General features: G+C 44.1%; 1 protein-coding gene across 1 annotated transcript in view; it reads right to left on the reverse strand.

The window, feature by feature from the left end:
- Positions 1-430: 430 nt before the first annotated feature.
- LOC106576100 (D(4) dopamine receptor) overlaps positions 431-25,199 on the reverse strand; it is a 30,497-nt gene continuing 5,728 nt past the window's right edge. Inside the window, exons 2-6 of the mRNA XM_045699685.2 lie at positions 21,925-22,112; positions 15,781-16,112; positions 15,376-15,488; positions 8,037-8,743; positions 431-1,475 (exon numbers count right to left, since the gene is read on the reverse strand). Of these exons, the coding sequence (XP_045555641.1) occupies positions 1,273-1,475; positions 8,037-8,743; positions 15,376-15,488; positions 15,781-16,065 (1,308 nt within the window). The 5' untranslated portion in view covers positions 16,066-16,112; positions 21,925-22,112 and the 3' untranslated portion in view covers positions 431-1,272. The remainder of the gene's footprint in view (positions 1,476-8,036; positions 8,744-15,375; positions 15,489-15,780; positions 16,113-21,924; positions 22,113-25,199) is intronic.

A 25,199-nucleotide genomic window follows, 5' to 3' on the forward strand; every position in this document is an offset into this window, starting at 1 on the left:
TCTGTGGCTTTTGATGAGGGAATAGACCAACATTCCGTATCGCTCTCAGTGACATGGATAAATAGATTTTATCTATGTCATTTGGGCTGAAATGATTTCATTCTGATTGCGACTAGTGTTCTCAGTTTCTTACATAGGGGAAATATGGCATACATATCATCAAATGTATCATATAGTATCATCATATGTATCATATAGTATCATCATACGTATCATATAGTATCATCATACGTATCATATAGTATTATCATACGTATCATATAGTATCATCATACGTATCATATAGTATTATCATACGTATCATATAGTATCATCATACGTATCATATAGTATCATCATACGTATCATATAGTATCATCAGACGTATCATATAGTATCATCATACATATCATATAGTATCATCATACGTATCATATAGTATCATCATATGTATCATATGGAACGTTTTATTATTTTTCCATTGACGTCAAAGAGAGTTGTTTACATTTGTCACATTCACAGCACTTTCCTCAAAATAGGTCATAGTATAACTTGTCCGTAATCCACAAGATAGAACATTTAGTATTTTTTGTATTTTTTATTTAACCTTTATTTCACTATGTTTGTTGTATAATTGAAGTTCCTCTTGAGCCACCCTATGTCCCTAAAGTCTCCCAAATCCTCGGGATAAATGGAGACAAAGTCAATTCTAAAGAAAATACAATACCAATACAGAAAACCTGCACATTATTAAATCAAAACTGACAACCGTAAATAACATCAACATTTCATTCTGAGAGAGATCAAAACTCACATATCAAATACTTAGATGTTGTTAAATGTGCACATTGTTCACATATTTTATGCCTTTGGGCTACGATATTAACAGTATTCACCATCTTCTGTAACCAAGCAATATTTTACAGGCGAAAAAACAGTCGCACTGTATCAACTTCAATGTTGAAACATCAGATACAGTGAGCCACTGTCTTTCAGTTCACAATATGTCAACTAAGGCATCAGTCAAATCCTGTCATGTTGTCCCCTGTATTCTTCATCCATTTTGACAACCTCACGTTCTGCCAGCACTTAAATCCAGGAAAACCCCTTTGGGTAAAGAAGTCACTCTCACATCCAGCAACCGAGGAGTTTTGTGAAAGATCATTTAATTCAGGTCTCATGGCCGAGAGCAACATTCTAGAATTCAGGTCTCAGGTTGAACCATAAAGATAATTGTTGTTCTATCTCAATGAATAGTCTGTCAAAGAGGTTCCAGATCTCAGAACTCAGGTCTCATGCTCGACAGCAGAGAAGTTTGTGAAAGACATTTCGGAACTCTGCGTTGAAGGCAGTGTAAATGATGGGGTTGACAGCACTGTTGACGTAGCCCAGCCACGTTACCACGGAGATCAGAGTGGGGCTTATTTTGCAGGACACGCACAGCACGTTGGTCACATGTACCACAAAGAAAGGCGTCCAACAGGCTAGGAACACACCTGGTATAGGTGGGAAGAGGGCGGAAGAGGAGGGGAGGAGGGGGAGGGGAGGAGAAGAAGAGGGAGGAGGAGGGGAGGGGAGGGGAGGGGAGGAGAAGAAGAGGGAGGAGAAAAAGGGGGAGGAAGAAGCGAAAGGTGAAGCAGTCAGTCTTTTCAATAAATCAATACATGGCGAGGGATACATAACTACAGTATATTACTATAATGTAAGATGGTAAACATCAATGTGCTATGACATTGAGGAAAATGTGTTTATGACAGACACTGCTTATAGAGGTTGTGTTTAAAACAGGTATGTTGGTTTAATGTGAGATGGTAAATATCATGTGACGTCCCATTGAGGGAAAGCTGTCTATGACAGGCAGACTGTAGCTCACTGCATACAGAGTTACTGAATTTGTATTATATGTGTGCGGGTGTGTCGAATAGATGCATGTGGCATGAAAAAGTGTTTGCACAGATCATGTGAACCATGGTAGAAGATTGCAATCAAGTGGCTGTTTCCGAGGAGATAGCGTCCTCTACTTGTACTGCAGGCTACATTACCATGATGTATGATGCCTTACAGACACTTACATCATGTGCTAACTCTATTTGGTCGCTAGCTAACTAGCTGGTAACACTTCATCACCTTTCCAGCAAACGTACCATGATAACATTGTCACACTGAGTAAAGTTAGTCAGCTCTGCCTGTACACATGGCCTGTGCCAGTTATGGTGTGAGCGACTTGCTCCGAGTAGATGTGCGTAGATGTACGTACGACAACGGGTGTGTGTATGTCATATTTTCCACTCATTCAGCACGTGCCAACACTCACACCTGTTCACACACATATGGTATGATACAGCTTAGGTCCACAACACATAGACTATGGACTCTATTTATTCCTGCTTTGTCCGTTCAGACACAGCAGGAGTTGGTTTGTCAGTGGATAGATGCGGTCCTGCATTAGTACAGTAAGCAAACAGGCCCAGCATTATGGGAAGAGACTATGCTGTGGAGGGTGGTATTATTCATTCCTCTATTTTTCACAACAACACTAGCATAGTGCTAAACACATCCTGCTAAACCTGTGGAGCAACAACACCGTCTAACACCATGGTCTCCCTTCATTGCATTTTAACAGTCTGTGTTTTCAAATGTTGAATTTATAGCCACGGAGTGTGAGCCTTTTCCTCATATAATCAAAATGTTAGCCTTCTCAGCATGCAGCCTCTTTGAAGCGTTCGGTGTTTGTTATATAGTTGCAAAAATCTGATCCTTGTTTTGTATTGCTGTAATGCCATGTTATTATGTAATGCATAATACTATGTTTTTCAAACCATTGACTTCAAAGTTTATGGTACAACTACTTTGAACAATTTACACTGAAAATGTACTGGAAGAAGTGTGCAGATTTAAAGTTCGATAAAATCGCTCTGTTAAATACAGTGTCTTCAGAAAGTATTCACACCCCATATCCCCCCTTAACTTTAACATATTTTCCTTTTAACACCTACAAATGAGTGTAACCATAATGAAAGCAACCGTACTTCAGAATAGCAGTTACTGAAAAGGTTTTGAAAGAACATTAAAGCAACGCAACATTTCACATGTGCCCCCCCCCATTTTTTATTTTTTATTAACCTCTAGTGTCTCTTTTCAATGTCTCTTGGTTTCTATAGTTGTTCTTTACAGGTTCAGTCTGACAACTGGTTTGCTAACCCTTCCAGACTTGGTAAGTATAAGTCCTTGACCAGCAGTCTTTGTGCTGTCACTCGAGGTCAGTGAAACAGTCTCTTGTTGACCATTGTCTGGCAGTAGACTATTTTCTCTTCTTTCAGGAGAGGCAGGCGTAATACCTTTAGTTGGGGTATAGGCACTGTCTGGTGGTGGCGACAGTTACGTCGTAGTGTTCCTCCTTTCTGCATCTCGATGACGTAAACCTGGGTGTGGTGCTTTCCCCTGTTACCACTGCAGGTGTCGTCTACTCGTTTAGGTGATTTAGCTTGGTGAGCACTGTTTCTCCTGGCAGTAGCAACTGTAATGGTCTCGCCTCATGATGTTGGTTGTAGTAGAAGGTTTGTTTCCTCTTTTCTGCTGCATCCTTTAGCCTGATGTGTTTTTGTTGGGCCACTTAGGTTGGAGGTTTCTCTCCAACGTTGGGAGTTTTGTTCAGATTTTTCTACCCATGAGGAGCTCTGCTGGGCTTGCTCCCGTTGTTGTGCATTGGGTTGATCTGTGGCACATGAGACCAACCAGTGGGTCTTTCTGCTTCAGAATCCTCTTCACTGTCTGCACTGCCCTTTCTGCATGACCGTCACCCTGAGGGTTGTGCGCCCTGGAAATAATGTGCTTAACGTCAAGTTGGTTTGCCATTTCTTGGAACTCAGAAGTAGGGAATTGTGGCCCATTGTCACTAACGACCTCATCTGCAATCCCATACCTTGCAAAGGTTCCTTTCAGCTTCAGGGTGACCTGTGTACTGTGGTTGTAGGCATGTGTAGTATCTCAATGAATCTTGAGTCATAGTCAGATATAATCAGATGGTTTTGTTTGTTATGCTCACATAGATCCAGAGCAATTATTTTCCATGGCCTGTCAGGGAGCAGCGTTGAGATGAGTGGCTCACTTTGCTGTTCCTTTCTAAACTCACAACAAGACTGACATAACCTTTTTCTTTAGCTCTGATGAGATACTGAGGTGTTGGCCCTCTCTCTGCGTTTAGTCAGACCTTGATGTCCATTGTGTATTCTATCAAGATTGTCTGCCCGCCGTGTCTGTGGTACTAGTATGCGATTCCCCCTTGTGACCATACCATTGTACTCTGACAGTTCACTTTTCACTGAAAAAAAATCTCTGACTTTGACTGGGGTTTTACTCACATGTTCAGGCCAGTCTGACCTGATGTACTCGATCACCTGTCTGTAGTTTATCATCTGCTGCAGTGGCAACTCTGATGCTCTCCATTCTTTTGTCTGTGTAAAAGGTATGTTGTTGATTACGGCTGCAATGTAGCACTCCACGTCCGTGTGCGTGTCTGTTTCCTTTTCTGTGAGTGTCAACGGACTCCTTGACAGAGTGTCCGCCACGACCAACGTTTTGCCTGGCGCGTACTCCGCTGTGGGTTAGAACCTCATGAGCTGTATGAGTAGTTTCTGGCACCGTAAAGCCACATTATCCAAGTCTTTGCTGTTCATTAGTGGGACCAAGGGCTCATAGTCACTGGCTTGAAAACCTCCAGGCCGTATAGATATTTCTCGAATTTTCTCGACTGTCAGGACTGGGGAAGTCATTAGAAGTACTTTGAGGCGCTGGGACGCCGCCTGCTGTGCGTGATCCCACGCCCAAAGCCATCAGACTGTTAAACAGCCATCACTAACACGGAGAGGCTGCTGCCTACACACAGACTCAAAACATTGGCCACTTTAATAAATGGATCACTAGTCATTTTAAACAATGCCACTTTAATAATGTTTACATATCTTACATTACTCATGTCATATGAATACACTGTATTTTATACTATCTATTGCATCTTGTGCAGCTCGGTCATCGCTCATCCAAATATTTATATGTACATATTCTTATTCCATCCCTTTAGATTTGTGTGTATTAGGTAGTTGTTGTGGAATTGTTAGATTACTTGTTAGATATTACTGCACTGTCGGAACTAGAAGCACAAGCATTTCACTACACTCGCATTAACATCTGCTAACCATGTGTATGTGACCAATAAAATTTGATTTGATTTGAGGAGCTCATGCAGTGGTTGACCCACTGTGGAAAGGTTGGGGATATACTTCCCTAGTTATTTAACCATCCCAAGAACTCTCTTCAGCTCCTGCAAGTTCTCTGGTGGGGAAAGCTGCCTGATGGCCTCCACTTTCTCTGAATCAGACCTGACTCCTGATGGGTCAATGAGGTGTCCCAGGAAGCGTAGCTTTGTTTGCCCGAGGACTCACTTTTCTTTGTTCAACTTTAGTCCGGTTGACTCAATCTTCTGCAGGACACTTTTTAGTGGCTCGTTGTGCTCCTCTATAGTATTAGCATATACCGAAATGTCATCCATAAAAACGGGGGCTGTCTTAAAACCTTGCAATGTCTCCATTTTGTTTTGGAAGATTTCTGGAGGGCTCGAGATCCCAAACGGCAGACGGCAGAAACAGTACCTGTCAAAAGGTGTAATAAAGGTTGTCAACTTTCTGCTGTCACAGTGTAGGGGTATTTGCCAAAAGCCACTTGCCGGATCCCTTTGTTGAGAATGCTCTGGCTCTGCTCAGCTTTGCGAGTATCTTCCGAGGTGGTAGGATGAACTGTTCCCTTTTCACTGCTTCAGTAAGCTTTTTCAAACCCACACATATACGTACTTTTCCTTTTTTCTTCAGGACAGGCACCATGGGGTGCACACCAATCTGTTAGCTGCATTGCCTTCTCCACAATGTCATTTTCCTCCATTCTGCACCTCTTTCACCTTCTGCATATTGGGATTCTCTGCGCTGTGTGCACTGCATATGGCTGTGTCTTCTCTTTCAGTTGTATTTTCACTGGCTGTGTTGAGCAAGCCATGTTCTCCAAATGCGTCATGGACCTCTTCGATGAGTTTCACCAGGCCAATCTCGGCTGCTGTTGACCGGCTGAGTTAGTTTGTTCACACTCTGTCTGCAATGTTTTCTCTGGAATGAGCATATCAAATGTCTCTTCATACATTACATTAGGGAAAGGGGGGATACCTAGTCAGTTGTACAACTGAATGCGTCTTCCGCATTTAACCCAAACCCTCGGAATCAGAGAGGTCCGGGGGGCTGCCATAATCAACATCCACAGCGCCCGGAGAACAGTGGGTTAACTGCCTTGCTCAGTGGCAGAATGATAGATTTTGACCTTGTCAGCTCGGGATTCAATCCAGCAACCTTTCGGTTACTGCCCAATGCTCTGACCACTAGGCTACCTACCGCCCCACTAGCATCTGCTCCAGTGTCAATTAAACATTTTACAGGTGTTGCACCAATGAGAAAATTGCACTGTCCATTGGTCATCACTCCTATCGGCATTGCTAACGGATCTGAAACAATATGACGCCTGTAACTTCACTAACTGATTTTGTGTGACACATTCTTTCCCAATGCTCTGTTTTCTGACACTTGTTGCATGTCCAGTTGAAAGCTGGACATCTTTCCTGCTCTTTATGTTACATTTTCCCACACCTGCGGCATTTTCCTTCTGCACACTCCGTGTCCTTTGAATCTCTGTTCTCATTGCGCCATTTTGCATTCTTCTTGTGCCCCCGTACAATCTCCTGCACATAGCATGTAGCTTCTCCCTGCTGGCTTACTTGCATGCTAACTTTCTCTGACTGACAGACTGTAGTTGCTAACGTGAGATCTGCCATCAACTGCAGTTTAGGACACAGTTCTTTATCCAGTATGCCCACAACAATTTGGTTCTGAATATGCTGATCTCTATTCGCATCAAAGTCACAATGCTCTGAAAGCTCGTAAAGGGCTCTGATGAATGTCTCTGCCTTTTTCCCAGATCGCTGTACTCGTTGATAAAAACAGGCACATTCGTGAATAACACTCCGTTTGGGAAAAAGCAGACTTTCCATCCTTTTGATGCAAAGGTGAACGATTAGAAAATGTTCTCTGCCTCACTGCCCATGGCACGAGGGAACTTACCTGTACATTTGATCTCCCTGATCCAACTTGGTCACGGTTTTGAATCTCATAAAAAGTTGTTTCCAATCCATCCATTCCGTCGGTTTATCAAAGCTAAAGTTTTGTGGTGGGTCAAACTTCACCATAGTCCACTATCTTAGTAGAACACCATGTAATATAATGTGAATGTCTAGTCAGAGGAGTACCTTTTCAGGTAAGTAGTTTTAATTCCCGTCTCACAAGAATGCCTCAATATAGCCTTACACACTGCTTTATGAGATCCTGTAACACCGTTGTGTATACTATGACTTATCATCCACACACAATACCCCCGTAATGACAAAGTGAGAACATGTTTTTAGACATTTTGGCAAACTTATCGAAAAGTTCGGAAGGGTTTGTGCATATATTATGACAACATTTTGCGCAGTTTTTGTTTGTTTTGGAGTTCTGTACATTTTTTTTGGGGGGGGGGGGGGGGGGGGGTCGTTCAACAAATTAAGACAAAAATGATTCTTCTCCCTCCTGGAGAGAGTAGGAGTCCTCTAGCTATGGATTGAAACACACTGAACCGGAGCTTGAGAAGCTGGATATACTGTATACTCAGAGAAGAGGTGAAACCATTCACCCTCCAGTACAGGCACTGATTACCGAAACAGCAACAATCACAAACAGCCATGCTCTTTAATCCTAGTTGATGTGTCAACAATCAGTTGCAGGTTATGAGGTTGTGTATTCTGCTCGCAGTAGGGGAACCCCTCATTTCCATGTCCCCCCATGTTTATGTAATGAATACTATTTAAGCTCACCGCAACCCCTTGTTTTCTTGCCCCAACGATGCTAAATGTGCTTCGTTGATATGATTTATGTAAACCTTGGAAAACACATGCATGCACACACACACACACACGTACACATACCTACCAACTACAACAGGAAGAACCTTCATGGCTTTGCGCTCCCTCCCACTCACTCTGCTACTCTTGCTGTTGCGGCGCCCCCTCTTGGTGGCCTTAGCGTGGGCCAGCCCATTCTCCTTCAAGATCTTCCCCTGCCTAGGCGGCATCTCCGTGGGGTCCGCGTCCGAAACGCTGTCCATCTGGGTAGTCATGGGGTCGCTCTCCGCCACGCCCGCCCCCAAACCATCCTGCTGCTTGTCCCCCACCCCCAGAGTCACCGTGGGCGACGCCATCGATACAGCCGACGGTGACATCGGGCTGAGAGCTGTGGGCATGAGGTACACCACCTTCTCCTTGGCACCCGCCCTGACCCCTGCGTTCTCCCTCTGCAGGGCGGAGCTGAGGCGCAGGGACAGGCTCCGTTTTCTTCCCCTCGTCAGCTGGGAGCGCCTCCTGCCTGAGCTCCAGCGTCTCAACCCCCGGAACATCCAGTAGTACAGGAAGAGCATGACAGGGCAAGGTACAAAGAAGGAGCACACGGAGGAGTAGACCACGAAGCTGTCGTTCTCCAGCTTGCACACGGTGGGGTTCCGGCCCGGCACCTGGTTGAGGCCGAAGATGACGGGACTGGCGACGCCCAGGGAGAGAACCCAGGTGGCCGTAATGAGGACCAGCTGCCGCAAGCTGAACTGGTTCCTGTTATACTTCAGTGGCACCACCACCGCTATGTACCTGCAGGGACACACACATCACACGGGATAAAATACATTTCAAATACATAGAGCACACCTGTTGTACTTCAGGGGCACTGCTGCTACCATGGCTATGTACCTGCAGGGACATGGATCAAAGTAAATAACATAGTATACATTTAAAATACATAAATACATCAATTTAACATGGAGGGACTTCAAACAGGCCAATAGAGTAGGGAAATACTCAGAGGACATACAGTAGTGGCTGTTTTGGAAGCATTTGAAAAACCTGCAAGTTGTTCAAAGCTGTTCTGTGATCCTCCTTCAAAGTAAACATAGATGTGGAGGCACTAAATGCCACAGATAAAGTTAACATTTTATTCACCTTCATTCATAACTCCACTCAACTCCACCGCCCCACAACCTGGCTCTACCCTGCTTCTCCTGTCTAATAAATCCAATGAATCTCAATCTATTGATTAGATACCATGTCGAATTATTACATTGTGAAATCTAATAACACCACAATGCTATAGAACCTGTCAGTCTCACAAGCCGCATAACGCTAGGGATATAACATTTAACTAGCAGGAAGTGTGTGCTGTGTGGAACCTATTTAATGCTTATTTTATATTTTACAGTTGGTTTGTTTTTGCTTTGCCTTAGAAACTCTTGGAGCCCTTAGATGTTGTTTCGGGTAGAGTCCCCTGGGTGGTTGGCGTGAGTTTGCTTCTCGCTGTGTTGAGTAATTAGTGGGTCTTGATGATCGGGTCGATGAGGGGGTTCCAGAGCTACGGTTCCATTAGCCTCGTATAGACCACAGCCATCAGTTAGCATTCACTGTGTGATGTCTGCTAAAGGTCTCGCTACACTCTTCTCACAGTCTGGCAGAATGATTTGGGGGATTACTGTGAGTGACAGGGCTCGCTACAGAGCTCGCTACAGATATTAGAAAGAAATATTGAACTTGCAAGTTGAAGATATTGTTTTTGGTGTTTTTAATGGCTCTCTGTGTTGCTTTCGTAAGTGGCAATAAAGAATATACACAGGGTATTTCTTGAAGAAACTTTTTGAAGAAAAGCTTGTGTTATCAATCTTTTCCTTGTTCAACCAATAACTCAGAGATATTGCAGTAGTTCTTAGGAATTTTTTGTTAACTCATAAATCATACTGGAGACACGCCATTTCAACGTGGATAATTGGGTAATATTTGGTTGACATGTTGATCAAAGACATTACAACCTATATTCACCCACTCAAAAAGACAGCCAAAAGTTAGTTGAATATCCACGATGCTTTCAACCATCTAAAGGCACAAACAAATTCCAATGCCAAACAATGTTTAATTTGTGGTTTATTGATAGGAAAGATTACTGTGTTATCACTGTGCTTCATCTAATAGCGTAACCAAATGACCTGGATTGCAGTTGAGATTACATTAAAAGTACATGGTGCAGGTGCTGTTCAAGATTCTGCACAGATTATTACAGAAATTGTGATGATCTCCACAGACCTGTGACAAGCTATGCATGCCATTTTGAATATGCACGCTTTAATAATTACATCAGAATACATTCATAGTTACAGTATCCTCAATGTGGCCACGGATGTGTTACTCATTTTAAGGTTACATTCGTTGGTAAGATAGCCTTAACTTTAGGCAATTTATTGTATTACAAAAGTAATATAGTAATATATGTTCTTCCACTAATCTCATTGCAACTCCCCTCCAAATCTCCGACCACTACCTTGTATCCTTTTCCCTCTTGCTCTCATCCAACACTTCTCACTCTGCCCCTACTCGGATGGTATTGCGCCGTCCCAACCTTCGCTCTCTCTCTCCCGCTACTCTCTCCTCTTCCATCCTATCATCTCTTCCCTCTGCTCAAACCTTCTCCAACCTATCTCCTGATTCTGCCTCCTCAACCTTCCTCTCCTCCCTTTCTGCATCCTTTGATTTTCTCTGTCCCCTATCCTCCAGGCCGGCTCGGTCCTCCCCTCCTGCTCCGTGGCTCGACGACTCACTACGAGCTCACAGAACAGGGCTCCGGGCAGCCGAGCGGAAATGGAGGAAAACTCGCCTCCCTGCGGACCTGGCATCCTTTCACTCCCTCCTCTCTACATTCTCCTCTTCTGTCTCTGCTGCTAAAGCCACTTTCTACCACTCTAAATTCCAAGCATCTGCCTCTAACCCTAGGAAGCTCTTTGCTACCTTCTCCTCCCTCCTCTCTGCGGATGACTTCGTCAACCATTTTGAAAAGAAGGTTGACGATATCCGATCCTCGTTTGCTAAGTCAAACGACACCGCTGGTCCTGCTCACACTGCCCTACCCTGTGCTTTGACCTCTTTCTCCCCTCTCTCTCCAGATGAAATCTCGCATCTTGTGACGGCCGGCTGCCCAACAACCTGCCCACTTGACCCTATCCCCTCCTCTCTTCTCCAGACCATTTCCGGAGACCTTCTCCCCTTCCTCACCTCGCTCATCAACTCATCCTTGACCGCTGGCTACGTCCCTTCCGTCTTCAAGAGAGCGAGAGTTGCACCCCTTCTGAAAAAACCTACACTCGATCCCTCCGATGTCAACAACTACAGACCAGTATCCCTTCTTTCTTTTCTCTCCAAAACTCTTGAACGTGCCGTCCTTGGCCAGCTCTCCTGCTATCTCTCTCAGAATGACCTTCTTGATCCTAATCAGTCAGGTTTCAAGACTGGGCATTCAACTGAGACTGCTCTTCTCTGTGTCACGGAGGCTCTCGGCACTGCTAAAGCTAACTCTCTCTCCTCTGCTCTCATCCTTCTAGACCTATCTGCTGCCTTTGATACTGTGAACCATCAGATCCTCCTCTCCACCCTCTCCGAGTTGGGCATCTCCGGCGCGGCCCACGCTTGGATTGCGTCCTACCTGACAGGTCGCTCCTACCAGGTGGCGTGGCGAGAATCTGTCTCCGCACCATGCGCTCTCACCACTGGTGTCCCCCAGGGCTCTGTTCTAGGCCCTCTCCTATTCTCGCTATACACCAACTCACTTGGCTCTGTCATATCCTCACATGGTCTCTCCTATCATTGCTATGCAGACGACACACAATTAATCTTCTCCTTTCCCCCTTCTGATAACCAGGCGGCGAATCGCATCTCTGCATGTCTGTCAGACATATCAGTGTGGATGACGGATCACCAGCTCAAGCTGAACCTCGGCAAGACGGAGCTGCTCTTCCTCCCGGGGAAGGACTGCCCGTTCCATGATCTCGCCATCACGGTTGACAACTCCCTTGTGTCCTCCTCCCAGAGTGCTAAGAACCTTGGCGTGATCCTGGACAACACCCTGTCGTTCTCCACTAACATCAAGGCGGTGACCCGATCCTGTAGGTTCATGCTCTACAACATTCGCAGAGTACGACCCTGCCTCACACAGGAAGCGGCGCAGGTCCTAATCCAGGCACTTGTCATCTTCCGTCTGGATTACTGCAACTCGCTGTTGGCTGGGCTCCCTGCCTGTGCCATTAAACCCCTACAACTCATCCAGAACGCCGCAGCCCGTCTGGTGTTCAACCTTCCCAAGTTCTCTCACGTCACCCCGCTCCTCCGCTCTCTCCACTGGCTTCCAGTTGAAGCTCGCATCCGCTACAAGACCATGGTGATTGCCTAAGGAGCTGTGAAGGGAACGGCACCTCCATACCTTCAGGCTCTGATCAGGCCCTACACCCAAACAAGGGCACTGCGTTCATCCACCTCTGGCCTTCTGGCCCCCCTACCTCTGAGGAAGCACAGTTCCCGCTCAGCCCAGTCAAAACTGTTCGCTGCTCTGGCACCCCAATGGTGGAACAAGCTCCCTCACGACGCCAGGACAGCGGAGTCAATCACCACCTTCCGGAGACACCTGAAACCCCACCTCTTTAAGGAATACCTAGGATAGGATAAAGTAATCCTTCTAACCCCCCCCCCCCCCCCTTAAAAGATTTAGATGCACTATTGTAAAGTGGTTGTTCCACTGGATATCATAAGGTGAATGCACCAATTTGTAAGTCGCTCTGGATAAGAGCGTCTGCTAAATGACTTAAATGTAAATGTAAAATGTAAATGTAATATCGAATTGTGTTTGGTTGTCAACGCAATCAAATATCAACATTATCTTCTGCTTGGATAGTTCTATTTGTGCCACTAACTTAGTCTGGCTTTAATTCCAGTTTGTCTAAGTTAAATAATAGAACTAGATCAAATCAAACTTTAAAAGCACTTTAAATGAAGTTTAACTTTGATTTTGATTGAGATGAAGACGTGAATCCAACGTATCAATTGTTAATTTGTAGACAAACTGGAATTAAAGGCAGACTAAGTCAGTGACACAAATGGAACTATACAAGCAGAAGATTCATCTCCTTCAAATGTTGATATTTGGTTGCGTTGACAACCAAGTACACAATTCAATATCACTAAATATCATTCAATTAGAAATCAACCAGAGCTTGAAACCCTAGGCCTACTGTATTGTGCATTGGCCTATTGTATTTGCATTGTGTCCCACCACCCGCTAACCCTTCTTTTTACGCTACTGCTACTTTCTGTTCATCATATATGCATAGTCACTTTAACCATACCCACATGTACATACTACCTCAATAAGCCTGACTAACCGGTGTCTGTATATAGCCTTGCGACTCTTATTTTCAAATGTCTTTTTACTGTTGTTTTATTTCTTTACTTACCTACACACACACACACACACACACACACACACACACACACACACACACACACACACACACATACCTTTTTTTTCTCGCACTATTGGTTAGAGCCTGTAAGTAATCATTTCACTGTAAGGTCTACACCTGTTGTATTCGGCACACGTGACAAATAAACTTTTTATTTGATTTGTCTACTTTCTGTTGAATTCTGGGTTGAAATAAAACAATAGCTGTTGATGACTTTGCAAGTCCTATAGCTTATAGGCCTAAATAGCATCATTTATGTGTCACGTCCTGACCAGTAAAAGGGGTTGTTTGTTATTATAGTTTGGTCAAGGCGTGTTTCGGGGTGTTTTTGGTTTATGTTCTATGTTAGTGTATTTCTATGTTCATTCTATTTGTTCTATTTCTATGCGTAGTTTATTGGGATGACCTTCAATTGGAGGCAGCTGTTTCTCGTTGCCTCTAATTGAAGGTCCTATTTAATAGAGGTGTTTTTGGCATGGGATTTGTGGGTAGTTGTTTCTCTGTATAGTCTTTCTTGTCCTTACGAGACAGTTTTTTCGTCATTGTTTTGTTTAAGTGTTTTGTATCACGTTTCTTTATATATAAAGAAGAAGATGAGCACTTACATTCCCGCTGCGTTTTGGTCCCATCAGTACGACGAACGTGACATTATGATATATGAGTGATAAGAGTATGGTCACATTTTATTTACTCTGCTAAACCTACCCTCTTGTATTTACTTCCATAGCAGCAGTGAATCTATTTTTTTTTTTTTTAAGTGGAGATCTCTCAACAATCATTCTCACGATAGCACATTGGTAATAGTCAGTAGCAAATATCAAAGCTAATAGGGCTTGGTTAAAAACCCTGGATGGGAGACCAAAGGTTTAAAAAAAAATGTATTTCACCTTTATTTAACCAGGTAGGCTAGTTGAGAACAAGTTCTCATTTACAACTGCGACCTGGCCAAGATAAAGCAAAGCAGTGCGTCACAAACAACAACACAGAGTTACACATGGAATAAACAAACATACAGTCAATAATACAGTAGAAAAAGTATATATACAGTGTGTGCAAATGAGGTAGGATAAGGGAAGTAAGGCAATAAATAGGCCATAGTGGCCAAATAATTACAATATAGCGATTAAACACTGGAGTGAGAGATGTGCAGAAGATGAATGTGCAAGTAGAGACCCTGGGGTGCAAAGGAGCAAAATAAATAAAATAAATAACAGTATGGGGATGAGGTAGTTGTATGGGCTATTTACAGATGGGCTATGTACAGGTGCAGTGATCTGTGAGCTGTTCTGACAGCTGGTGCTTAACTTTAATGAGGGAGATATGAGTCTCCAGCTTCAGTGATTTGTTTTTGCAATTCATTCCAGTCATTGTCAGCAGAGAACTGGAAGGAAAGGCGGCCAAAGGTGGAATTGGCTTTGGGGGTGACCAGTGAAATATACCTGCTGGAGCGCGTGCTACGGGTGGGTGCTGCTATGGTGACCAGCGAGCTAACTGTAACTGGGTAACTGTAGATAGATCAATTCTCCAGTAGGAGGTGCTGCCCAGCCTATTGTTTTTTTATTCCGACAGTGGATATAACACTGAAGATCTGACATCGTTTTAGAGGTACAAATTCAAGGTTTATATACAAGATATCCCTATGTTGAAATGTTGGTTAACATGATGACATAATCCTGTGGTAGAAATGTAGCCCTCAGAACAACAGTTAATTACTTTTTTCAAATCCAATGTATTTTCCACGTATATTCCACATCACAATATGTTGACAAATTACATTGAAACAATGTTGATTCAACCAGTTTGTGCCCTGTGGGTGGACATGTGGTGTTACTAGGTTTCAGAGTCCAGTGTACCGTAACTAGACAGGTCAGAGATGGTATTGTGGTATTGAAAACTAGTGTGAACTGACAGCCATGTGTTACCATAGTGTCCAGGTGAAGTTGAGACAGAACTCACCTGTCCACGCTGATGGCACATAGGTTGAGGATGGAGGCGGTGCACAGCATGACGTCCATGGTCATCAGCGCATCACAGATGTATGTGCTCAGGGTCCAGGTACCACCCAGGAACTGGGAAACACAGCAACAACAACAACAACAGGTTGTCAGTCCTGTCGGCAATGGACTTTAAACTACGAAGAGACAGACAGGGCAGGTAATTGGCCAAAACTACAGTACACACAAAACTACACACACACACACACACACACACACACACACACACACACACACACACACACACACACACACACACACACACACACACATACACACACACACACACACACACACACACACACACACACACACACACACACACACACACACACACATACTAACACACTCTCCGCTCCTCCCTCACCTCAGAGTAGACATAGAGGGGCAGCACCAGTACAGCCAGCAGTAGGTCGGCCACAGATAGGCTGATGATGAAGTAGTTGGTGGCAGTCTTCAGGGAGCGCTCAGTGAGCACGCTCAGACACACAAGTACGTTGCCCAGGATGATGATCAGGATGAGGGGCACACCCAGCACCAGGGCAAAGTAGTTGTAATCATACTCTTCCCTCTGGCCCAGGACCACCAGCCCCCTCTCAGTCAGACCCTCTGGGGTGGCATTGCTGCTGGGTGATGTCGTCACATTGACCATGTCGATGATGGAGGCCCCGGGCTGCACTGTCGCTCTGAAGTTAACATCTAGGGAGGAGGCGAGAGGAGAGTGTTTACTCTGGTGTGTATGTGCCTTCAGTAAGTATTCACACCCCTTGACTTTTGTACATTTTGTTGTGTTACAAAGTTGGATTCAAATGGATTTAATTGTATTTCTTATCATCGATCTATACAAAATACTCTGTAATGTCAAAGTGGAAGAAAAATGTGAACATTTACTAAACATTTATGAAAATAATACACTAATATATCTCAATAAAATAAGTATTCAACCCCCTGAGTCAATACATGTTAGAAACACCATTGGCAGCGATTACAGCTGTGAGTCTTTTTGGGTAAGTCTCTAAGAGCTTTGCACACCTGAGTTGTACAATATTTGCCCATGATATAGATATTTTTTTTAATTCTTCAAGCTCTGTTAAATTGGTTGTTGATCATTTCTAGACAGCCATTTTCAAGTCTTGCTATAGATTTTCAAGCCGATTTAAGTCAAAACTGTAACTAGGCCACTCAGGAACATTCAATGTCATCTTGGTTAGCAACTCCAGTGTAGATTTGGCCTTGTGATTTAGGTTATTGTCTTGCTGAAAGGTGAATTCCTCTTCCAGTGTCTGTTGGAAAGCAGACTGCTGTATTACATTTATTTTTATCCCAAAAAGCTCCCTTGTCCTTGCCAATGACAAGCATACCCATAACATGATGCAGCCCACCACCATGCAAAAAATATTAAAACTCCTGTTGTGTTGGATTTGCCCCAAAATGTCTTAAGTGCATTTTCCCACACAGGACGCAGTGTTGTTAACCATCCTCAGTTTTCTCACAACCATTAAACTCGGTAACTGTTTTAAAATCACCCTTGGCCTCATGGTGAAATCCTAGAGCAGTTTCCTTCCTCTCCGGTAACTGAGTTAGGAAGGACGCCTGTATCAAATCAAAATCAAATCAAATTGTATTTGTCACATGCGCCAAATACAACAGGTGCAGACCTTACAGTGAAATGCTTACTTACAAGCCTTTAACCAACAATGCAGTTTCATGAAAAATAAGTGTTAAGAAAGTATTAACTAAAATAAACTGAGGTCATTTTTTTTTAAATCAAATATTTGTATTTATTAAGGAGTAACAGTAAAATAACAGTAGTGAGGGTATATACAGGGGGTACCGGTACAGAGTCAATGTGCGGGGGCACAGGTTAGTCAAGGTAATTGAGGTAATATGTACATGTAGGTAGAGGTAAAGTGACTATGCATAGATAAAAAATAGAGAGTAGCAGCAGCATTAAAATGGGGGGGGACAATGCAAAGAGTTTGGGTAGCCATTTGATTAGCTGTTCAGGAGTCTTATGGCTTGGGTAGAAGCTGTTAAGAAGCCTTTTGGACCTAGACTTGACGCTCCGGTACTGCTTGCCGTGCGGTAGCAGAGAGAACATTCTATGACTAGGGTGGCTGGAATCTTTGGCAATTTTTAGGGCCTTCCTCTGACACCGCCTGGTATAGAGGTCCTGAATGGCAGGAAGCTTGCTCCCAGTGATGTACTGGGCCGTAAGCACCACCCACTGTAGTGCCTTGCGGTCGGAGGCCGAGCAGTTGCCATACCAGGTGGTGATGCAACCAGTCAGGATGCTCTCGATAGTGCAACTGTAGAACTTTTTGAGGATCTGAGGACCCATGCCAAATCTTTTCAGTCTCCTGAGGGGTAATAGGCTTTGTCGTGCCCTTTTCACTACTGTCTTGGTGTGTTTGGACCATGATAGTTTGTTGGTGATGTGGACACCAAGGAACTTGAAGCTCTCAACCTGCTCCACTACAGCCCCATCAATGAGAATGGGGGTGTGTGGGGTCCTCCTTTTCCTGTAGTCTACAATCATCTACTTTGTCTTGATCATATTGAGGGAAAGGTTGTTGTCCTGACACCACACTGCCAGGTCTCTGACCTCCTCTGTATAGGCTGTCTCATCGTTGTCGGTGATCAGGCCTACCACTGTTGTGTCGTTGGCAAACTTAATGATGGTGTTGGAGTTGTGTTTGCCCATTGTGTCATGGGTGAACAGGGAGTACTGGAGGGGACTGAGCACGCACCCCTGAGTTGCTCCCGTGTTTAGGATCAGCGTGGCAGATGTGTTGTTACCTACCCTTACCACCTGGGGGCGGCCTGTCAGGAAGTCCAGGATTCAGTTGCAAAGGGAGGTGTTTAGTCCCAGGGTCCTTAACTTAATGATGAGCTTTGAGGGCAGTATGGTGTTGAACGCTGAGCTGTATCTTTGTAGTGACTGGGTGTATTGGTACACCATCTAAAGTGTATTTAATAACTTCACAACTTCACCATGCTCAAAGGGATATTCAATGTCTGTTTATTTTTTCATTTTGTACCCATCTACCAATAGGTGCCCTTCTTTGCGAGGCATTGGAAAACCTCCCTGGTCTTTGTGGTTGAATATGTGTTTGAAATTCCCTGCTCGACTGAGGGACCTTACAGATAATTGTATGTGTGGGGTACAGAGATGAGGTAGTCATTAAAAGTTATGTTAAACACTTTAAACACTATTATTGCACACAGAGTCCATGCAACTTATTATGTGACTTGTTAAGCACATTTGTACAGTAATGAAGGGGTTAAATACTTATTGACTCAAGCTTTCGTTTTTTTATTAATTTGTAAAAATGTCTTAAAACATAATTCCACTTTGACATTATGGGGTGTTGTGTGTAGGCCAGTGACACAAAATCTCAAAGTAATTTATTTTAAATTCAGGCTGTAACACAACAAAATGTGGAAAAAGTCAAAGGGTGTGAATACTTTCTGAAGGCATCTGCATAGGTAGGAGAAAGTGACTAGGCAACAGAATAGATAATAGACTGTAGCAGCAGCATATGTGGTGAGTGTAAAAGGTGTGTGTGTGTGTGTGTGTGTGTGTGTGTGTGTGTGTGTGTGTGTGTGTGTGTGTGTGTGTGTGTGTGTGTGTGTGTGTGTGTGTGTGTGTGTGTGTGTGTGTGTGTGTGTGTGGCGTCAGTATGCATGTGTGCGCGTGTTATGTGTGTGTGGGCGTATGCAGTGTATGTGTGTGGTGGGGTGTCAGTGTAAGTGTGTGTGAATGTGTGGGTAGAGTCCAGTGTGTGTGCATAGAGTCAGTGCAAGAGAATTAGTGCAAAAAAGGGTCAATGCAGGTAGTCCGGTTAGCTATTTGATTAGCTATTTAGCAGTCTTGTTTAGCAGTCTTGGGGGTAGAAGCTGTTCAGGGTCCTATTGGTTCCAGACTTGGTACACTGGTACCACTTGCCGTGCGGTAGCAGAGGGAACAGCCTACAGTGATGGGAAAAATTATTTGATCCCCTGCTGATTTTGTACGTTTGCCCACTTACAAAGAAATGACCAGTCTATAATTTTAATGGTAGGTTTATTTGAACAGTGAGAGACAGAATAACAACAAACAAATCCAGAAAAACGCATGTTAAAAATGTTATGAATTGATTTGCATTTTAATGAGGGAAATAAGTATTTGACCCCTCTGCAAAACATGACTTAGTACTTGGTGGCAAAACCCTTGTTGGCAATCACAGAGGTCAGACGTGTCTGGTAGTTGGCCACCAGGTTTGCACACATCTCAGGAGGGATTTTGTCCCACTCCTCTTTGCAGATCTTCTCCAAGTCATTAAGGTTTCGAGGCTGATGTTTGGCAACTCGAACCTTCAGCTCCTTCCACAGATTTTCTATGGGATTAAGGTCTGGAGACTAGCTAGGCCACTCCAGGACCTTAATGTGCTTCTTCTTGAGCCACTCCTTTGTTGCCTTGGCCATGTGTTTTGGGTCATTGTCATGCTGGAATACCCATCCACGACCCATTTTCAATGCCCTGGCTGAGGGAAGGAGGTTCTCACCCAAGATTTGACGGTACATGGCCCCGTCCATCGTCCCTTTGATGCGGTGAAGTTGTCCTGTCCCCTTAGCAGAAAAACACCCCCAAAGCATAATGTTTCCACCTCCATGTTTGACGGTGGGGATGGTGTTCTTGGGGTCATAGGCAGCATTCCTCCTCCTCCAAACACGGCGAGTTGAGTTGATGCCAAAGAGCTCCATTTTGGTCTCATCTGACCACAACACTTTCACCCAGTTGTCCTCTGAATCATTCAGATGTTCATTGGCAAACTTCAGACTGGCATGTATATGTGCTTTCTTGAGCAAGGGGACCTTGCGGGCGCTGCAGGATTTCATTCCTTCACGGCGTAGTGTGTTACCAATTGTTTTCTTGGTGACTATGGTCCCAGCTGCCTTGAGATCATTGACAAGATCCTCCCGTGTAGTTCTGGGCTGATTCCTCACCATTCTCATGATCATTGCAACTCCACGAGGTGAGATCTTGCATGGAGCCCCAGGCCGAGGGACAGGTGCTTCTGTGGACAGGTGTCTTTTATGCAGGTAACAAGCTGAGATTAGGAGCACTCCCTTTAAGAGTGTGCTCCTAATCTCAGCTCGTTACCTGTATAAAAAACACCTGGGAGCCAGAAATCTTTCTGATTGAGAGGGGTCAAATACTTATTTCCCTCATTAAAATGCAAATCAATTTATAACATTTTTGACATGCGTTTTTCTGGATTTTTTTGTTGTTATTCTGTCTCTCACTGTTCAAATAAACCTACCATTAAAATTATAGACTGATCATTTCTTTGTCAGTGGGCAAACAAAATCAGCAGGGGATCAAATACTTTTTTCCCTCACTGTATGGCTTGGGTGGCTGGAGTCTTTGACAGTTATTTGGGCCTTCCTCTGACACCCCCTGGTATAGAAGTCATGGATGGCAGAGAGCTCGGCCCCAGTGATGTACTGGGCCGTACTTACCACCCTCTGTAGCACCTTGCGGTCGGGTGCCTTGCAGTTGCCGTACCAAGCAGTGATGCAGCTAGTCAAGATGCTCTCAATGGTGCAGCTGTGGAGCTTTTGAGGATCCAAATCTTTTCAGCCTATTGAGGGGGAAGAGGCCCTGCTGTGCCCTCTTCACAACTGTGTGGGTGTGTATGACCATGTTCATTCTTTAGTGCTCGCCCCTCCATTTCCTCCTGTCTTGCTGACGTTAAGAGAGAGGTTGTTGTCCTGGCACCCCACTGCCAGGTCTCTGACCTCGTCTTTAAAGGCTGCCTCATTGTCATCAGTCCTACCACCGTTGTGTCAACCGCAATCTTGATGATGGGGTTGGAATCGTGCACGGACAGGCAGTCGTGGGTGAACAGGGGCTACAGGAGGGGACTAAGCACACACCGATGAGGGGCCCACGTGTTGATGGTCAGAGTGGTGGATGTGTTGTTGCTTCCCCTCACCACCTGGTGGCTGCCCATCAGGAAGTCCTGAGCTTGGTGATGAGCTTGGAGGGGACTATGCGGTTCAATGCTGTGCTGTAGTCAATGAACAGCATTCTTACATAGGTATTCCTTTTGTCCAGGTGGGTGAGGGCCGTGTGGAGTGCAATAGAGATTGCTTCCTCTGTGGATCTGTTAGGGCGTTTTGCGAATTGGAGTGGGTCCATGGTGTCTGGGATGATGGTGTTGATGTGAGCCATGACCAGCCTTTCAAAGCGTTTCATGGCTATAGGTGGCTATAGGCAGGTTACCTTGGCATTCGTGGGCATGTTGACTATGATGGTCTGCTTGAAACAAGTTGGTATTACAAACCGGGTCAGAGATAGGTTGAACATTTCAGTGAAGACACTTTCCAGCTAATCAGCGCATGCTCTGAGTACACATCCTGGTATTCTGTCTGGCCCCACGGCCTTGCTAATGTTAACCTGTTTAATGATCTTACTCACATGTAATCTGTGATAGTATGCAAGTCCTGCCAAATCTGTTCATACCTTGATGAAGTGAGGCCGGGAGATGGGCAGAGCGTGATGTGTGTCCTGACCGCTGATTCTAGACACCACGTGTTTAGCGTGTGTGTGTCAGACAACTGCTTCCCCTCGCTGAGACACGTGACAGCCATGTTTTATAGAGATGACTCTTCAGTCATGCTCGTCTCCCTGAGTGACATCACAAATCACACCTGCCATGGAAGAGGAAGAGATGGGATGTAAAAAACGAAAATACATTTTCTTTAACCTGCTTCTGTTGCAACTCAGTAGCCCAGAGTGACCGGTATTTTTCATCCAAAGTGATGGTACAGTAGGCATCTGTGTTTTTACATCAATGCAGTTTAAAGGAAAACTCAACCCAAAAATGATCATTTGGTATTTGTTTCATTAGTCTACCGTTGATATATTCCCAAAATGTTTTGCAGTTTTAGGATAGCTTTTAAAGGAAAGCTTATTACTATTCCCTTTGCCCCTCTTTCGTGTCATATTTTTAACTCTAACTATAATTCAGATTTCATTGTATGCAGCCTCCCTCCCTGTCTTATTGTTGTTTTGGTTTGTTGTTTTGCATGTTGTTCTGAAATAACACATCTTGTTTTCCCACAATCTCCCCACTGAGCGTGCTCCAGATCAGAGCAGTTTTTCCTGTGATATGGAACTGTCTTTTTCTCTTCGGCAACAGGTGAGGGTTGCCATGACACCCATGAGAGCTTGCACAATCTACAAAAAGACCCACTGGAACTGTTCCAGCTCATTTCACTTGTGTAGATGAGTTATGAAAGCAGTGTTTTTTGTTTTTCCAATTTTGGAGTGGTTCGGCCTAGTTTTGATTTACCTTTGTTTGTTGAGTTGTCAACTAATGTGACTTCAATGTGAAATCAACTAACAATGTCCCATGTCGTTGGATTTAGGTGAGAAGTTTGGTGAAAAAAATATGAAATTCCCTGAAGTTAATTACTTTTTGCAAATCCAATCAGTTTTCCACGTTGATTCGACGTCATCAAAACATTTTTATGATGTGGAAAAAACATTGATTCAAACTATTTTTGCGCAATTGATAGATGACTGTATGTACAGACAGAGTTTGTCATGTTCTGTGTGTCTATGGCTCTGGTCCAAAAAGGATTTTCTTCTCACATCTGGGCAGTCCAGATGCATTCATTGGTGATTATATTGATGATGTTCCTATTTCAGGGATCTCTTCCTGATAATAGCCACAGATTGCCAAATAGAAGCATTTGTCCCATGCAGAGACGGATTGATTTTTTAAATTTGATCCATGGTGGAAATTTTAATTGTGATCTGGAGGGTGTTCAAGCTCACTGCTGTGTTTAATATCTTGGTTAAATTCAAAAGAGCAATCTGGACAAAAACACACACACATGCACACAAACACACACAAAGCATTTCCTAGGCCTGCTGTGTAGCAGGTAATTCATCTACGTGGTCGGCGGACTCGACGTTCCGCCTTAAATGTCAAACCAAGCGGGAGCTTGCAGCTTAGAATGAGAGTGGCGCAAAGGAAAAAAACAAGACAGGGAAATAAAGTGGGAGTTATTGAGGTTTATCAGATCAGATGGAATGGACTGATAAAGCAGAGCAAAGACGTGGATAGACATCACCACTCTTACAACAACACCACATCCCCCTGGGCAAAACCACGCTGCAGTGCACAAACAACCCACTGGGCAAAAACTAGTTGAATCAACGTTGTTTCCACGCCATCTCAACCCCCCAAAAAATCGAAGTTGAATCAATGTGGAAAACTGCTTCGATTGACAAAAAGCCATCAATATATGGGCATTTCATATTTTTTGACCCAACTTTTAACCTAAATCCAATGACTTGGTGATATTTTTTATTGATTTCATGTTGAATTCACGTTGACAGCGCAACCAAATGTAAATAAAAACATTGAACTGACGTCTGTGCCCAGTCGGAAGACCATTAGTCAAAACAACTTTCCTCCCACTCGCTCTGTCTGTCATCTGTCTGTCAGGCTGTCAGAATTGGGCATTGTTCGGCTCCAAGTCCTGTTTAATTGGACGTGGGATTTCTCTAGAAGTGCCATAACAGCCCAACTGTGATGAACAACCTACCAAAATCCCACTATCAAGGTGAATAGTCTCAGGTGAATATTGTTCGGGAGAGCTAGACTTACATGAAAACTCATTAGAGTAGCGGCTACTGAGGAACCTATCGGTAGATTTTCACTTCTGCTGCCCTCATTTACACAGCAAATATTTTAGATAACCATAAAACTTCTTGTTGTGTTACTATAATTTGGGCAAGTTGAATCTCTGCATGCATACCCTGTCAAATCAAGTTGCACATGATTATTTTTTACATAGGCTAAGTATTGTTTTGTTCCAAGTTTGAAGTGTTTCCTTACAGATGCTGTGATTGTGACCGGAAAGGGTTAACTACCAATGGTACATAGGAAGCGCGAGTGTCTTTCCACTGTCATTGTGTATCTGTCTTGCTGTATGAACTTTTAGAGAGAGGTCATACAAGTGAATGACATGGATACCTGTTCTATTCTTTCTCTTAGCTGTTGCTCGGAGATGCTGTTCAGTGATGATCATTTTTTTTCTCTCCATCTCTGTAAGAAAATACATTACGCAACCCCAGCTACTCCCCCTACACCTCTGGACATGCCAACATGAGCACCAACCCACCTTAACAGCCCCTGAACACGAGACCATTACAGTAATTATGGTCAATGGGTCTAATCCACGGTGGATATTCTTCTTAAAAAGGGATGATGGAATTCTGGAATTATATACCTTCACTTTGCACCTTTACGTTACATGACAGCCACTGATAAGTGGTGCTCATAGGACTTAGGTTGATGTATTGATGCTGTCTGTGGCTTGTTATCAATAATGGACGCTGGTGCGTTTCTGCCCAACCCAGCTCTTTATTCTGCTAGTTGCCAATTACGATGTTAGAGCTGGCCAGTGCAGGGACAAACTGTCACCCTGGGTGGGTCAGCGAAACATGCCGTGGGTTGGAGAGTGGAATGGAATGGTGTGTGGGAGTTGGCGGGGGTGGGTGGGTGTGTGTGTGGAGGGAGGGAGGGAGGGAGGGGGGAGGTCAAACATTCAGCAGAGCACCATTAAATCACCCGCCAGCTTTGCCCATAGCACAGAGAGAGGGAGTGAGAGGGGACAGAGAGAGGAAGAGAGGGAAAGAGAGAGAGAGGGATGGACAGAGCGAGAAAGAGGGAGAGGAGGAAAACAGAGTGAAAGCGATGAAGAGAGATATAAGCGAGAAAT

The sequence above is a fragment of the Salmo salar genome, chromosome 17 (genome assembly GCF_965601325.2).
Source record: "Salmo salar chromosome 17, fSalSal1, whole genome shotgun sequence".
Lineage (NCBI taxonomy): Eukaryota > Metazoa > Chordata > Actinopteri > Salmoniformes > Salmonidae > Salmo > Salmo salar.